Source organism: Sander vitreus, chromosome 14 (assembly GCF_031162955.1).
Source record: "Sander vitreus isolate 19-12246 chromosome 14, sanVit1, whole genome shotgun sequence".
Classification (NCBI taxonomy): domain Eukaryota; kingdom Metazoa; phylum Chordata; class Actinopteri; order Perciformes; family Percidae; genus Sander; species Sander vitreus.
This window is the reverse complement of record NC_135868.1, coordinates 18,202,041-18,219,107: the sequence shown is the minus strand read 5'-3', so window position 1 is coordinate 18,219,107 and position 17,067 is coordinate 18,202,041. Positions and strand designations below refer to the sequence as shown.

At 42.0% G+C, this 17,067-nt stretch overlaps 2 protein-coding genes across 3 annotated transcripts in view; one reads left to right on the top strand and one right to left on the bottom strand.

Annotated features, from left to right (window-relative positions):
• Nucleotides 1-8,062, bottom strand: part of ppp1r9a (protein phosphatase 1, regulatory subunit 9A) — a 51,160-nt gene extending 43,098 nt beyond the window's left edge. The window contains exons 1-2 of the mRNA XM_078266948.1: nucleotides 7,817-8,062; nucleotides 578-2,105 (exon numbers count right to left, since the gene is read on the bottom strand). Coding sequence (XP_078123074.1) covers nucleotides 578-1,972 — 1,395 coding nt within the window. The 5' untranslated portion in view covers nucleotides 1,973-2,105; nucleotides 7,817-8,062. The remainder of the gene's footprint in view (nucleotides 1-577; nucleotides 2,106-7,816) is intronic.
• On the top strand, nucleotides 5,933-17,050 carry sgce (sarcoglycan, epsilon). Of its 2 annotated transcripts, XM_078266950.1 has the most exons (11): nucleotides 5,934-6,099; nucleotides 10,760-10,882; nucleotides 11,438-11,595; nucleotides 12,075-12,147; nucleotides 12,910-13,108; nucleotides 13,662-13,824; nucleotides 14,016-14,230; nucleotides 14,731-14,757; nucleotides 15,258-15,446; nucleotides 15,830-15,873; nucleotides 16,649-17,050. In XM_078266950.1, exons 1-11 carry the CDS (start codon nucleotides 6,051-6,053, stop codon nucleotides 16,663-16,665), a joined length of 1,257 nt encoding a protein of 418 aa, XP_078123076.1. In that variant the 5' UTR covers nucleotides 5,934-6,050; the 3' UTR covers nucleotides 16,666-17,050. The 2 variants fall into 2 exon arrangements, with proteins under 2 accessions (XP_078123077.1, XP_078123076.1); XM_078266951.1 differs by lacking the exon at nucleotides 15,830-15,873 and having other exon boundaries at nucleotides 5,933-6,099.
• Nucleotides 17,051-17,067: the final 17 nt, after the last annotated feature.

Sequence of the window (17,067 nt, the reverse complement as noted above, 5' to 3'; positions counted from 1 at the left end):
TTCTGAATATACAGTATATTTGACAGATTCATGTGGACTCTGTCACAGAAATGTACCAAATAGACAGAGGTGGGACCGTTTGAGAAAAACAAACACAGTATCATGTGTGAAAACGGTGTGGGTGCAAAACCAGCATGACTAACACATGCACAGATGTTCTGCTCATGAACACGTCAATTTCGAGGAGGGCGATGCTTTGACCATCATCACAAAATGGCTACAACAATTTGCTATTGTATCTACCAAATCACAGAATGTAACCAAGGAAGATTAAATGTGAAATGAAACCACACTATACATGTCTAATGAGGATAAAGATTACTGATGTCAGATCATGTTACCATGATCATATGACCTCATAAAAATGTTTGTAAAAACAAAAAAGCTACCACAATGAGTAGTTCAACCGTAACTATAAATATGAGCCCATAAAAAGGAAGCTCTGAATACAATATTAGCTCTCTGTTTTTTTAACCTACTTTTGATCAGAGCTGCACCGGAGCTTTTATGTTGGATTGTATTCAGTGTGTGTACACAATTAAGGCTTCCACAATGCTTTGTTCAGTACCCAACTTACTGTAATGGGGGCAGTGCTGAAACGAATCTTCCTCTTTGGAGGGATGTCATCTTTGTTTTCGTGTGGTAGACCAGGAATCTCTGTCAGATCAGAGCCTGGGTCATAGACAATATCCTCATCGTCTCCATAGAGGTCATCTTCAGGATCTGTGCAGCTTTCCCCCCAACCCTGGTAACAGGCATCCCCGTCTGCGTTAAAAATCACCCGCTCATTCCCAATGTATTCCTCATCAGGTTCTTCCACCTGGTCCTTGGGAGATTCAGAGGACTTGTCTTCTCTTGAACCATCCCCATCCTCCTGGCTTTCCCCAGCAGGTGTAGTTGGGGTCGGCAATGGCTCAGGGGTTTCATCTTCAAAGGTTTTGTCGGTAATCACAACATTATCTGTAGATTTTGAATCTTTGGACACCCCTAGATCCTCAACATGTTTTCTTGTTTCTGAAGGTTTCTCCTCTTCTTCACATGAACCATTGACCTGGCTTCCGTTGGTGGTGACCCCAGAAAGATGCTGCCTATCTCTTCCCATAGTCTCAACCTTGTATGCTTTGTCTTGGGCTTCTTCCTCTTGTGGTTCTGGTTTCAGCTCAGACGTCTCTGTGCCAGGACTGGGGCTCAGAAGGTCCTCAGAAGACAAGGATGTGGGAAACTTTCCCCCTGTCCTGCCCCGGTAGCTTCCACGAACTGGAGATTGTCTTGAATCATCTTCACTGACATCACCTCCAGGGCGCTGGAATCCTTCTGGTGAGTAGAGGGCCCGTCTGCTCACTCCTTTGTAGGGCACACCTTGGTTGTTGTGATTGGCATTTTCAAAAACAGCACTCAGTTGACTGACAGTTGGCGAGGACGCCTCTGTTCTGGAGCAAAGTGAGTCCAAGGAGTCTGTGCTGCCTCGGTTAGACCTTGCACCTCGCCAGTCATCTAGATGCTCATGGGAACCTCGTTTATCCCGTCCGTATGGAAAGACTGGTGACTGGGACTGGTCACGTAACTGCTGCTCAAACAGCCTCCTGGTTTCAGAGAACTTTGCTCCAGCACCTCCAACCCTGTCAGCTGATGCAGAATGCTGGAGTTTTATCACTGATCCATCGGCCTTGTTGATGAAGTTGGTGGGCTTGACCAGCTTTTGTGGCGACGAATCATCACAAGCCTTGGCCTTAGCCTGCACGTTTTCTGAGCCCATTTGCATGAACATGTCCTTAATGCGACTGACATGGCCACCATACTGGCGTCCCCTTGGCTGCTTCACCCGTACTAGGTCTTTGGGCTTGGATTCTCCATCGATCCGAGGCTGGTCAAAGGCCTTCTTAAGCGCCTGAAACTCAGCCCGGTAAGCATTACGGTGGGGGGAGGAACTCCGGAGGCTGGTCCTCTCCCCCGAGGCCTCCGTCTTCAGCATGATGATGTCTTTGGATTTAGAGGGGATGTCAGCATTGCCGTGGCCTCATTAGAATGTGAGTATAGTTTGACCTACCGCAATCCTGCCTAATCGGATCCACCTGATGTTATAGTTCCTTTAGGCCCATTCACACCTGCAGAGGTGAAAAGAGACGTTATAAAGATAAAAACATATTGTAACACTGCATGATAATGTGAGTTGAAAAGAGATAACCGTTTAAACATGTGCACAATTACTTGTCAAATCATCAAAAATGATGATTACAAAGAGATAATTTTCACCTGACATTAATGACACTATTCACACTTGTTATTAAAGCCTACTGAACCCTACAAGCACTCTGATTGTTGTTTTTTTCAAGCACTGCTGTACTGTTTACCTTCTCAAATCAAGACTTACTGTAGACATCAGAGTTTGAGGTCTTTATGTTTAAACTGGTGCTATACTGCAGGAAATGTTGTCTTCTTCTCTTTTCTTTCTCCCACTCCCTATTTTCTATAATAAGATGTGACCCTTCACACATCCCACAGCTCTCTAAACCATCACTGACATGATGCAGGTTACTAAATGCCAGCCCTCAAACAGAGCATTGCATGGTAGTTACAATCTTTACTGCACTAAGAAAATGCTGTTGAATGCACCAAAAATGTGTTATCATCCCAGGGACAAAAATACAAACCATTACATATACTGATAGACTTGCAGTTGCAGTGCTACTGCAGGGTAGAAAGCTAGTGTAGTAGTTAAATATTCCATACCTACATCCATTAATATTTAATCCTGTTTGGAAATGCATTCCACAAAGACGAAGATGAAATATGACACAAAACAACATTCATCTGGGACACAGATAATCCATTAATCTCGGTTGGTCTGAATGGTATGGATGCATCAGCAACATCAACAGCGGCAGCAGTGGCTGAAACCTAAATGTCCTGGTTCAAAATTCAGTCTTGCTCGTCCACGATCCTACACATTGTGCAAAATAACAAATTCGAACTTGAGTAACATCGGCTTCGCAGGATATCACACAAATAAAGTTAGAGATGAAAGATGAAATTGAGGCTTTAATATTGTGTCACAGTAGGATCAGTCAAATAGGCATCAGCCACGCCGCACACAACATGACAGCTCTGTTCCCCCCCCTTCTGACACTGTTAAACATGTTGTTATGTAAAAAAAAATTTCCTCCTGTGCAGATGTATGCAGGGGCAAAAATAGAAATGACTGACCTACCTATGCGAATACACCAAAAGAATAAGTTAACTGTTAACCACAAACCACAGCGATGTTGCTTCAATGTTACAAAAACAAAAGAGTCAGACTTACATTCATGGCTCCGGCTCCGTTTGACGCGTGATACAAATAAACTGCAATACAGAGGGTAAACTCGTGGAAAATATGGACGCTCTTGTTGCAAAACCTTTTCGAAAAACAAAAGAAAAACATTTCTATCCCAAGCTCGTAAATTGTCCGGGACTACAGGAACGTTTGGACACACTAGCCTCTACAACGCCATTGCAGGCAGTAGGTGATGCTGCCAGCCGCGCTATAGGGGTGTGTGTGTGTGTGTGTGTGTGCAATTTAGCAGCCCATCTCACTGAGAGCTGCACTGTGGCAGCATTTGCAAGGGTTGTCCGATATACGTCTGCAGTAGGCTATAGTAAAGTAAACATACTTAGCTTTAATGGTAGCCGGTGATTTGCAAATGTAAAGCCTCATGTGACAGGTGCTAAAACCTGAACTGCGGCATTGGTTTGGTCCAATAATCTGCTGTACGGAGGGGGTTTCACTGAGCTGCAGTCTGGCATGAATACCAGCACACAGCGACTGTAACTTTACTCGCTGCTTATTGTTCATCAATGGAGCTTGGGTGGGGTTGATAGATTCAAGGACCACTCAGGCTATGCCATGAGCGTTCAAATTAGGGTGTTTCCAAATGTGGTGTGAGGACCACCAGGGGGCCTAAGGGGGTAGAGCCAGAAAAATGAGGTAAAGTTATTCACTAATTAAAAGTCCCTGTCAGTCTGTTGAGATCAATAAGGATAATGACAACATTAACTCCTTCCTAATCATACAGGTGCAACTGGGAATGTTTTCAGTCTGGAGAATGAGAAATGTTCAGCCACATGTATATTAACAATATGTTCAATATTTTAGCAGTCTTATAAGAAGATCAGTGTGGAAATTCTAGCTGGCTGGGTCACAAATGAGTCAACAGAAACCGCCTAAAGCATGGGACTGAATTCATGTGATAAATCACTAGAAAAGAAGCTTTGTCAACATCCAGATATGTGATTTACCTAACAAACAGCATTGAGTTATATAATGGATTTTGATTTTGTTATATTACATGGCATTGTTGCTTAAATGCATATTTTGTAAGCACACATTACAAGTTATATTAATCAAAATTATAATCAAAGTTTAATCATAATTCATTCAAGTGTGATTAAGCAGATTAAAGCATGGATGCTGCATGAATGTGAATAAGGTATTTGTGATTTGTTTTTGGTCACCTTTAAAATCCCTAGTAAATCTGTTTTATGAATGTGTGCAGTCATATTCTGCAAAAATATGCGATTTACATTATTATGTAACCCTTTAAGTCCATACTGAACTCACTAAAAGCAACACATTTGTTCTTTTTTATTCAGTAGGCTACTGTTGTTCTATTTTTTATGTGGTCCTTCACATTTTTCAGTACCAGCATCTTGAATTTAGAGAGTAAAATATTATGAAAGAGTGTATTTGCTGTTGTATATCTGCTGCACTACAAGGAACAGACCCACATGACCTACAGTTTGTCTCCATTTAGCAACACTTCTGAGGAGAGTGGGAATGTTGCGTCTTGCCTCACTGCTCAAAACCAGCAAACTCAGGACAATTACAGTGTAAATTGAAACTCACTGCAGCCTATACTGAAACAAAATTGGACTGAAATCAATCCAAATCAAACACATTTGGCCACTATTTTAATCTTGATTGCCACTAATTTAAAAGTGGGAAATGCTGTGTTTTCTCAGTCTTCATTACTGTGCATCTTTGCACATGCATTGACCTATAGTTGTGATACATTCATACCCAGTCCAATCATTGGCTATGTGAAGATGTTGCTAAGCAACCTAAAAATAATCTGAAGGGTATAAAGGGAGGGTGAGAGAACAGAACAGCCTTGCACTGCAGAGTACAGAGGATGGATAGCATCATGTTTATCACCGGAGGAAGCCATGCATCCAGTTCAAATTTGCCTTAAACAACAGCCATGCAGTGACAACTGTCAGCATGTTAGCCAGAATTAGGATCCTTTTCTGCAGGATCAAAGTCGTACTGTTAGCTGACATCAAGGGAGCATGAGGGGTGAATTGAGGGTCCCACAGCCCTTTAGCAGGCCTGACTTGGAGCCAACGGGCCAAAACATGACCATCTGTCTGCTAGGACTGTCTCTACAGGGGGTCTGGACAGATTGGATCAGACTTCTCAAACGTATCTGCCCTCTAACAGCTGGGTCATGCTCTGGTGAAGTGATGGTTTGTGTGTATGTGCATGCGACTATGAGGGTGTGTCGAACTCCTGATCCAAATTTTGGAGACATCAAGAAATCATCAAGCTGAAAGATCAAAAAGCAATCAAAGAAGCCTCTTGTAAATTAATGAATTTAGCAAACGATGCGTAAGAGATGCGTTCAGAAAATGATATAGTGAAATTACATCTGCATGCTGTCCTAGATCAGAAGGAGAGAGGTCAACAGAATAACAGCAATACGACAGACACTCCTTGGATTTGATATAGGCTACTATGCAGACACAATTATAATCCCCGTCTAAATCGACCAACATCCCACAGAAACATTTTCTAAAGGCGTGACGCTCCTTATTCTGATTCACACCGTGTTTCTGCCCCTTTTTTTACGAGACAGCCATCTTTTTCCATCCAGATGTTGAGCCAATGAGAAGACGTGCTGTTTCCAGTGAAGGAAGGAGGCGGAGGAAGGAATGCTGCAGGATGCTTATTATTATGGCTGTCAAACCCAGTGGCGATTAGATAAAACTTGCTTTTTCATGAAATATTTACGAGGATGCTATGCACCATGTCTGTTGCAGCTGTCGTGGTATGGCTTGGTACGGGTACGTATCGATCAAACTGGGAAATATCCGGGGATTTTTTACGCGTTTGCCTTTGATGCGGTTTCCATGCTAGTTAGCTAGCGAGTTAGCATGTTGCTGTTTAGCTGCTGTGCTCATTTTTTCCAAGAGACTGAGGAGGAGACATGGAAAAATGGCTAACAATAGACATACCGTTACACGGGTGGAGTTCCTATATTCAACGTTTGTACAGTACCTTACATCTCCAACGAGGAATATAACGTGTCTTGCTAGTTATGTTTCTTGCCATTGATTCGCTTTAATTACTAAAATAGCCTTAACGTTATTCCTCTTGCGCAGGCATGTATTTAGTAAGTAGACCAGGTGTGTTATGAATGCCTAATTAAGTAGCTAATGCTAGCAGCTCAGGTTACCCTTAATTATATGTGGGGAATAGATGAGATGATATTACACTGCTGCAGTTTTGTTACAGCTGCATCTCTAGTGGTACACTCATTGTTTGTAGGCAATATACTTTCAGTTGCCAGTTTGTTAAGTACACATAGCTAAAACTAATTCAGTCTAATACAATAGCCTTTCAATAACAATAAGCCTACTTTTCTACAATTACAAAATCAGCCTACTATCACCTTAAAATACAGCAGGAATTAAAGGACTAATGTCTTAGCAAGACAAAATGTGTCCATGCTTTTATCTAAGTGTAACGTTAACGTTAACTAACAATTCCTTTAGTTTACTATCATATATGACAAAGAAAAGCATAAAATCCTCACATTTAAGAAGCTCTTAGTTTATATGCACCACATAGCTTAAACATGCTCCCAGCAAACTTGAGTTAATTAAAATCAAGGCTGAAGACGTTTATGTGTGCCACTAAATTTTTTTCTTTTGGGGGGCTTTTTCCCTTTATTATATAGTGACAGTGGATAGACATGAAATGGGGGATGACACGCAGCAAAGGGCAGCAGCTCGGATTCGAGCTCACCCTGCTGCAGGACTCAGCCAACATGGGGTGAACTCTCTTACTGCGTAAGCTAGAGGCCACCCCATGTTTGCCACTACATTTTAAGTAACATTTTGGGCATGCATCTCAGCATGAATAAACTTCAATCTGCATTTCTAAAACAGAAAAAGTGAACATTCATAAAGGAAGACTTAGTAGCACAGCTGTTGTATTAGGCTGCTTTACCTTTAGCTAAGTGTACCTAATACATTGAGAACACACCAAATGTATAGTTCAGAATGCCTTTAAAACACACACTTGTTCCATTCATTATTTTTATTCATTGATTCAATAGTTTACATTGTGCATGCCTATGATGTCAAACACACCGCTTTTCATGAGAGAAATGGCCATATGGAGCGATCCATTGGCTTGAAGCTGAGAACAGCCCTGTACAGAAATGGTGAGTGGGTGTGTGCAGTGGTGCACTTTATGTGTTGACCCGCTGTCCCCTCCCCCCTGTCATAACACAGTGACACGCTCAACTGGTTCCCCATTAATACTGCCATTATTGTTTTCTGTTGTCTGCTGTCCCACAGACTTGGCCCACTTACGTTTCCTGTAACAGCAGTTTACTGAATTTAAATTGTGTCTAAACCTTGTTCTTGCTAGAAGTAGAATTGATCCTAAAGCATTAACTATGAGACAAAGGTATATCTTCTGTTTAACATGATACTGGTACTTTACTGCACTGAGTCAACCTAATCGTTTTAGACAAATCAGTGATTTACTTACCTTTGCAGAGCGCTAGAAGATTGAACTGGGTGTTTCATGTCCACTCTTGTCCTTAGCCAGAGCCTTCTGCTTGTTTTGACACGGACTACTTTCACTTCCAGGTCTGTGTTTAGAACAACAAGGCTAAAACTTATCACAGGCAGAATACCAAAGCTGCGGTCCAAACAGTAGAAATCCTTGTTGTCGGTGCTTCCCTGCTTAACACCAAAGAAGCACATGCATTCCTCCTGACCCAGACAACATTCACATACAAAGCTGATTCAACAGAACTAAAGGATACCTCTCCCTTGCCTCTGCCTCTGCTAGCTAGGGGCTGCAGTTACCGTAGCTAGAGTGGACCATTAGAGGGGCAAGGGTGGTGTATCCTCTCTATGCTACCAATGGCATTTTTAAGTAAGGCATCACTCCTGAGACGTCAGCCAGTCCCAAGGTCAGCCCAGAAAACCATAAAACCTGGTTAGGCATTTCCAAGTCCCCCAACAACTGTCAGTGATATACTAACAAATGCAAGTGTGTCAGTTGATTATGATTGCGTGCAATGTATATAGAGAATACTTGAATGCTAGTTTGTATGTGAGCCCAATTATCAGCAAAGTGTAGCTTGTTTTGTGAATCAGCATGCACTTTACATTTGTCCGGCAGTGGGAGCTTACAGGTTAGTCTTCAGTTGGCAGTCTAGTATTAACTTTAATTGGTGATGTATTATATACAGGAGCGCTGCAGTCCATCATCTCGAGAAGGCCTGGCAGAAAGTCACCCAGCCATAGATAAGCAGATCTGATGCTATTAGCAGAGCCTCAGTGTAGCTTAGTTAGTGATATTTACTCACTGGCTGCTCTCTAAATTGAAAGTGACTGCAGTCAAAGGTGTGCCTGAAAAACAGTCCAATAGGATCCTGTAAGCGAGACTAGCTAACATAAGGCTGCAAGGAGCGTGTGTTAGGCCTAAACCCTTGTTGTTGAATCAGAGCTTTAATGTTGATAGGCCAAAACACATTTCAAATCCCATAGGTCATTTCTTATTTCTCAGACCATTAGGTGAGACCAGGCCATCTGGGTCTTGCTTGTATGTCCTGCCTGTCTCATCTGTGGACGTGCCTCGAATGTTTACACCGCAACCAGTTGGTCTCTGAACAGAACAGAATGGCCCGTACATGACCTTGACCAGGAGTGTGTGACTGTGGTCCTTTGTGTGGTGAAGAATTGATGAGGCCCAACGGGTCGGGTAATAGAATCCGAGCGTGCGCATTCACAGTGGGATTTGCAGATCAACTCAAGTCATCACAGAGGGCGCCACTGGTGTGCTGAAACTGAATAAGGTTTTATTCTTGGTCTCTGAATAACCTAGATCCTAATGTCATGGGTGCAGTAGTAGCAGGGAGAGGAGCTATGGCGTGGATTAGTCATGCTCTGGTGGCTCCCTCAGTCTGTTCTTGGAAACAGATGTGGTGGATATAACCTCAGGTTTTTATAAGTAACACCACATTTAGTGGCCGCTAAATGGTATTGATTGCATCTAGCTGTGACTGAGCCCTTGGGGACATCGGACATATGGCCAGTTCAACGTCTCTGTTTGTGGTCACAGATGTAGCCCAGTTTAACGTACATATGGGACCGTTTCATAACTTTCCAGCAGCTCATCAATGCGCTTAGATTGCAGTTAGGCAATTTGTCTTGTAGATGTGGACTTCTTTACTAATCTGCAGCTTACTGTGTCACCTAATCTTCTATAACCCCTTTGTGCACCCTGGTAATAGATACCTCTTTACAACCAAAGATCACATACTGACTTCCTTTTTGGGATTAAAATGTAAATCCTGCTCTATTAGTCTATACTGTTCAGCAGAGACTCCCCTTGGAAATCAGCTTCTGTTCAAGGAGAGGGCTCAAAGTACAGTAGTAGAGCCTCACTTCCTGTTGATGCCGATGATAGTTATGTAGAATATGTTGGTTTTATGCTAATGAGAAGATGAAGCAGGAGATAAACAATGGTGCAAATGTGCAACATTTTGCCAGCGGGAAGGCACACACAGCTTTCCCTGGCCTTCTTTGTATCTGTGTCAAGAGTTAGGTGTCTGCAGGCGAAAACACTTCAAACTCTCTTTTCCTCCTCCTCTCGCACCTAATAGAACAGATCTCCAGTTTTCCCTTCCTCTCTCTCTTGCTATTTCTCTTCTCCCTCCTTCTCCTCTTCCTCCTTGTACACTGAGTCTCCCATGGTGATTAAAAATTGAGTGCCCACCCACTGAGGGAGAGAAGGGGGGGTGAGAATAGAAAAACACAGTGCAAAAATGCTTAGAGGTTGAAAGAAGACGAGTGAGCAAGTGAAGGGGAAATAGTGAAAGGGGAAGATGCAAAGAGAAGGAGTGAGCTTTGCAAATCTCCGCCAGTCTGACATTGTGTAAACTTTTGTAATGGGGCTGCCATTCTCCAAGTAATGCCCTCCACAAATAAAGGCTAAATGTTTGTGTTTGAAATGGGGCTAAACAGAGAGCATAATGGAGACACAGTGGGAGGAGGGCATGAAAACAATTCAGTACAGTCTGAATGACTCTCATTACTGCTGCCTTTACTCACAGTACCTCCGCTCCTTGGCCCTGAAATTTGTTATTTTGCTTTCCGGCACCTAATAATTTGATATTACACCTTCACGCTTGGTTGCACTGCGTCCTTATGTGAAGCGAATGCATTTACATTCAAGAGAATGCAGAAGCCAGGCAAGAAATCTAGACAAATCTATCATTGCGAGGAGTATTGATTCTCAAAGCGTCAAGTAGGTTAGCAGGTGCTAGTAACCCAAACATTTGCTTTATTTGTTCTCTATTAACGCATTCGCTTCTTTTGTAATTAGTGGCAGGTCATTAATGATGAACAAAACACACACAAAAAACGTTCTGCTTTCAGGAGCTAAGTTTTCTTTTTGTTTTTAAAATCTGTGTTTCAGTGGTTACCATCTTGTCGAGATCGCATGCAGACCGTAACGTCTACCCATCTGCAGGAGTTCTGTTCGTCCATGTTCTGGAGAGAGAGTATTTCAAAGGAGAGTTTCCTCCATACCCAAAATCAGGTATGACACCTATGGCTGCAACTAACAATTATTTTCAATGTCGGTTAATCTGTTGATTATTTTCCCGATTAATCGATTAGTTGTTTGGTCTATAAAAAATGTCATAGAGGATCACATAGAGGAGCAAAGAAACCAGAAAATATTCACATTTAAGAAGCTGGAATTAGAGAATTTTTACTTTTTTATCTTAGAAATAACTCAAACCGATTGATTATCAGAATTGTTGCCTATTAATTTAATAGTTGACAACTAATCGATTAATCTTTGCAGCTCTAATAACACCATCACATTCGTACATTCTGCACTTACTGATTGTGTTGACATTTTTCATTATCTAAATGACTAAAACATATGTACAATTTAGTCGTTGGCGCAGTCATTGTAAAAATGCAGCAGTGCATTGTCCATTCATCACATTGCACTAGTAGAAAATGCTTAGCTGCTGCTGGCAACACATCCACAATTCAGCTAATGGGTCTACATGTACATTACTGAATTGGTTCTGACCCATAACAGATCATTGGGTCACCCCTCATTAAACAGCTGTGCCAACAGGTGATGCCAGCAGCGACCCGATCACTTTCAACACCAACCTGATGGGCTACCCCGACAGGCCAGGCTGGCTGCGCTACATCCAGAGGACCCAGCACAGCGACGGAGTGCTCTATGGCTCCCCCACCGCAGAACATGTTGGCAAGCCCTCGGTCATAGAGGTGGGTGGTTGGACCATTTCAAAGTAAAGAGAAAGAAGATAAAGGCATTTGTGCTTCTGTTTAATATGTCAAGGAAGGAAAAGTGAACAACATGAAAGCATTAAATTAAAAGAATCTGACATTTGTGGTTTTATCTAAGGCACACATAAAGGTAATGAAGTAGGAACACATTTGGATTGATTTGACTGAGCACATCTGATTTGTATGCATGTAGTAATAGCGTAGTACAATGTTACGCTATGAGTCTTCAGACTTGAATTCCATTATGTTTTTTCATGCTGTCTTTGTCCCCCATAAGCTACTGTTGAAATTCTTTCCCCAAAAGGCTTAGCATTCCCAGCGGTGCACATGGGCCTCTATACGGTGTCTCATTTGGGTACAGGGCCTGCATAGTGTATCTAGCTCAGCCTTGACCAGAGGGCGGCTGCGATATAAGCTGCACTGATCTGGGCTTAAACTTTCATCCCTGTGTGTTGCAGATTACTGCCTATAACAGACGCACTTTCGAGACGGCGCGGCACAACTTGGTCATAAACATCATGGCCACAGAAGGTAAGAGGTGCCTATGAGAGCTTACAGGAATCAGAGATCAGACTATGCAACTTCCCTGATTAAATCCTGAGAGCACATTCAGTACTACTAATATAATGGACCTCCCTGAGGAGAAAATGTTGCCTTTGACTACTTTGGTGAGCGAGAACTAATCAATTATTTCTTAAGAAAAACAACATATTGTGTTGATCCAACCATGCGTTTCATATAAACAATTATAGAAAAGTTTCCAAACTCTATCTGCTGAAGACACTGTAGTGAGAATATTGTGTCAACAGTCTAAATCTAAGTCTTTAGATGAGTCAAATATCACAGGTTGGCTGTCATAAATCAGCATATGTTGTGACTTCTGTAAACACACAGTCCTGTATTGGTACAATATGTTATAGTTATGAATTATTATGATACAACCATAGGAAGCAGCTGTTCCTTGTCATCTGTGTGACTGCACCTCACATCTGTGCATCTGTATGTTTGCTCAGTGGCTTGTCGACCAGTCGCTGTACACGCAGTACAATATGAACTGAATCGGTTGAACGCTCAGCAGATGTTTGGGGTGCTAACGTGACATCACTCTCCCTTTTCTGTGATGTCATCTGCCATCTGGCCCCAGAAGGAAGCCAAGTCATAACAGAGGAGGCTGGTCAAATCAGTATCAACTAGTCAGCAGAAGACCACTGTAGCTGCCCTCCTGGCTTCTTTCTCCCTCCTCTTACTGCCATTCACCTTTTTCTCTAACTCTCTCTCCTTCTCTATACACAGAGTTCCCTCTGCCCTACCAGGCAGAGTTTTACATCAAAAACATGAATGTAGAGGAGATGCTGGCCAGCGAGGTGTTGGGGGACTTCCTGGGAGCGGTGAAGAACGTATGGCAGCCTGAGCGCCTCAACGCCATAAACATCACGTCGGCACTGGACCGTGGCGGCCGCGTGCCCCTGCCCATCAACAACCTTAAGGAAGGGTAAGGATTTTGAAGGGTTGGACTTGTATTGCAACAGTTGTGAATACAAAGTGTCAGATGATCCAGTTACTGCTAAATCAGAGTTCTTTTTTTCTTTTCAGGCTCATTTTATAGCACTTTGCATTGATTTTGTATTTTAGGTATAATTTCTCTGGATAACTTATACACAATAAGCATGGGTTTTAACAGTTTTAAAGATTCCTTCAATTGCTTATATTTTCACCCCACTCACATTATGCTGACATTTTATGTAATTGGGGCCCTGGGGATCCACAGTTCACAGTGAATTAGATGAGTACACTTGGCCATCAGCACTAACATACTGTCAGTTGGTGTAGTTCAGAGGGGAATAGTACTGCCCACACATACTGCCATAAGTTGTGCATCAAAGATTCATGCTGACGTTTTGGAAGATCAAAGCATGTAGGAGAACACCCAGTGGAGGAGAAATACTTTGACTATTACAAGCCTCCGCATAAAGATGTAAAATGTGGCTTCATCTTCTCTTCTCTTCTCCCATGCTTTGTATTTCCATGTCTCTTCCCCTCCCTAGAGTGTATGTGATGGTTGGCGCTGATGTTGCCTTCTCGTCGTGCCTGCGGGAGGTGGAAAGCCCACATAACCAGCTGCGCTGCAGTCAGGAGATGGAGCCGCTCATCAGCTGTGACAAGAAGTTCAGGGCTCAGTTTCACATTGATTGGTGTAAAATCTCTCTGGTGAGGATTGTCTTGTGCAGATTTCCCTGAATTGAAATATGCAGGTTCTTTAATGCTGAGGCAGGAGGGGAACAAGTACACCACTCTTCTTTGTGCTCTTCCATGAGCAATGCTTTTGACTAAATGCTGTCATTGAATAAACATTATGCTTAACTACAATCACATCTCTGACACACACCTTATTTTTTCAGGTTGACATCAACAAAGTGGTCCCTGTATACATTACCCGTCCCGACCCGGGCACCGGGATCCTGCCTGAATTTGGGGAATACAGCCCCCCTTCTGAGTCTCTGATGGGCCGTAACTACTTTTCAGACTTCCTTATCACACTGGCTGTTCCCTCCGCTGTGGCACTAGTTCTTTTCTTCATCCTCGGCTACACTATGTGCTGCCGTCGGGAAGGGGTGTAAGTGTGTTTAGTTCTATATTTTTATGCAAATATTGCACCAGACACCCCAACAAACATTTGAGGAAAGCAAAGAAACTGTTACTTAAGTATATGAGAACCGAATGGGAGACAAGATGTGTAGTGCAGGATATTTAGATATGAGCAACAATCTGGACTGGAATTGCAGCTTGTCATTACCATCCAGTTGTATGGTCCATTTCTATTAAGTTCCCCATGAATATCTGTCACCGCTTTTTGTTGATTTCATCATGTACGTATGTATCTTGATGTTTTGAAGCATAGCCAACGACATTGATAGCCATTCATCCACGATAAATCTGTTCATCATTCTCCATCATTTACAGGCTGGGAGAGACGTGCCCCCTCGCTAACTCAATGTTCCACACCCCCATCGCCAGTCCCACTCTGTCTTACCCAACAATCCATGCACTTGTGTGTAGATGTCTCTTTAACTATTAATACTAGTTTTTAATTCATCCATTTTGTTTTGTTTCTAGGGAAAAAAGAAACATGCAAACACCAGAGTAAGTGTTTTACCTCTCCTGTGTTTTTATTTATTTTGGGTCTGTTTCTGTCCCCCCCCCTACCCCCCCTCTCTCTCTTTGGTTTGCAGTTTTGTCATCTATGTTGTTATAGACAGCTTTCTCATATCCATTCACCTGCTCATATGTGTGTTGACATCCATTCATCGAATGGGCTGCTCAAAAATTCTGTGGCCAGGTGTAGGTAATTAATGCTGTTAGCAGTAACAAATTCCTTAAAACGTACATAAATCTTGAAGATTAAGAGCATATCTTGCACCATAAGTCAGACAAAGTACAGAAGTCAGTCAGCGATAGGTAAAGGTGACGGTTATATTGCTGTGGTGCATGCATTAATTGAGTGCAGAAGTCATCAAAGCACATACAAAGTGATTGCATATTCAGATGTTTAAAATGTGTTTCAGATGAGACAAAATAACACCACCAACCATGACAACACAAGCTACAATACATGTTAACTTCACTGCCTCTCCCCTCTCCAGCATCGAGCTGGTTCACCACAGCTCCATCCAGAAGTCCACCAAGGAGCTGCGGAACATGTCTAAGAACCGGGAAATCTCCTGGCCCCTCTCCACCCTGCCCGTCTTCAACCCAGTCAGTGGTGAGGTGGTGCCGCCCATCCACCCAGACAACTATGAGACCACCAGCATGCCCCTCATGCAGACACAGACGTGAGTTGAAAGATTATTTGGTTTGGGTGAAGAGAAAAGCATGCGTGGACAATTCACTCGCTAATTTGTGTGCACATGAAATGCACACATGCATCCGTGCTCATTAGCAGGCATGCAGATGATTGGCTTATAGGCTTCATTATATAGGGGAAATATAAGTAAAAACAATGCTAATCTTATTTTCAGTGCTTCTAACAGTACCATGTTTACAGCTAAAGCTGCAGCAAACCAGTCAGGCCTACGACTAGAGCTTAAAAGGTTCAAGCTGTCCCATGATTTTTCCTAATGGGCTTGAAAAATGTGCTAATATAAGTACAGCACATGATACTAAAGGCTCTTGTAATGTATGCGAATGTCCGTTTATTTTGTGGTAATAATTTCAGGAATCTGCAAAACCAGATTACGATACCACAGCAGCGGCCATCAGGTTAGTATTTCCTTCAGCCTTTGTTTAGTAGTCAAGCAATCTGTCTTACTCCATCTGAATGGGTAACATGTGATGTGACTATTTAATAAATAATAATAATAAATTACAAATATAGATGCTTACATAGACTTCTGTTACAGGAACAGATGTCAGAGCAACATTTAAGAGTTGACTAGTTATTATGAGGGTGTTCTGACATATGTCTATATTGAATAAGATGACTCTATGCAGACAATAATATAATATACTGTATATATAATAATAATACATACAATATTATAAATACAAATTGTCAGTTATTTTGCAGTCTCACCTTAGACTTTCTCCCTCCTTGCCTCACTGTAAAAATACAAGCATCCTGACTTTATTCAATTGGACACAGATTATTGGGAGCAAATCATTTTGCTACGATTCCACAAGAAATCCGGCATGAGAGCTTTATTCTTTGTGTAGTGGCGCCTCAACCCCCTGCAATTCTGGTGTTGGTGTGTGAGCGCCCTCCTGTGTACATAGTGTTCAACTGCATGACCGCTCTAGTACTAACCTGCTGCTCTCTCTGTTCACTGCTAACAAAGGAGATAATTATGTCATGTCAACATTTCGAAGGCTGGAGGTAGGTGGTGCAGTCTGTTTGTGAATTAGTGTAGAGAAAATCCATGACTTTTTTTTTTTTTTTTACAGCTCATCTCTAATGCTAAAAATGACTATTATATCAAAACTTCAATGAGAGTAGCTGCCAATAAAGTTTAATATTCCTTTTTCGTATTCATTCTAGGTAAATGGTATTCCTGAGGAGAGAAAGGTGGCCGAGGCACTGAATTTGTGACCAGAGACAACGGGCGTTGGAGCCGACTTTGATTTTATATCTATATCTTTGTTTTTTTCTAACATTTGTGCCAATCTGCATGTCTCAGAAGTGTCTTTACAAAGATGTATCATCCATATGCACTTACACCTTGAAGAGTGAGTGTGAAAGAGATCATACGAGCTTCGCTGGTTATACAAAAATACAGTAGAATATTTTTGAATTTGTAACTGTTTGTATTTCTACTTGCTTTGCACAATGAACCTCTTAAGAGGAAAAGGGAGTTTTACATGGAAATGCTTTAGTTGTCATGTGTTATTAATTAAATGTGTCACATGATAATAAATTATTTCAAAATAATTTGTTTTTATAGCAAGTTCCTTTGTCTC

Excerpts from the sequence above, each read along its gene's own strand:
- sgce (XM_078266950.1), top strand. The coding sequence starts at position 6,051 with ATGCTATGCACCATGTCTGTTGCAGCTGTCGTGGTATGGCTTGGTACG. Across the intron at positions 12,148-12,909 it reads AAACATCATGGCCACAGAAG|AGTTCCCTCTGCCCTACCAG; the intron begins GTAAGAGGTGCC and ends CTCTATACACAG. Across the intron at positions 13,109-13,661 it reads ATCAACAACCTTAAGGAAGG|AGTGTATGTGATGGTTGGCG; the intron begins GTAAGGATTTTG and ends TCCCCTCCCTAG.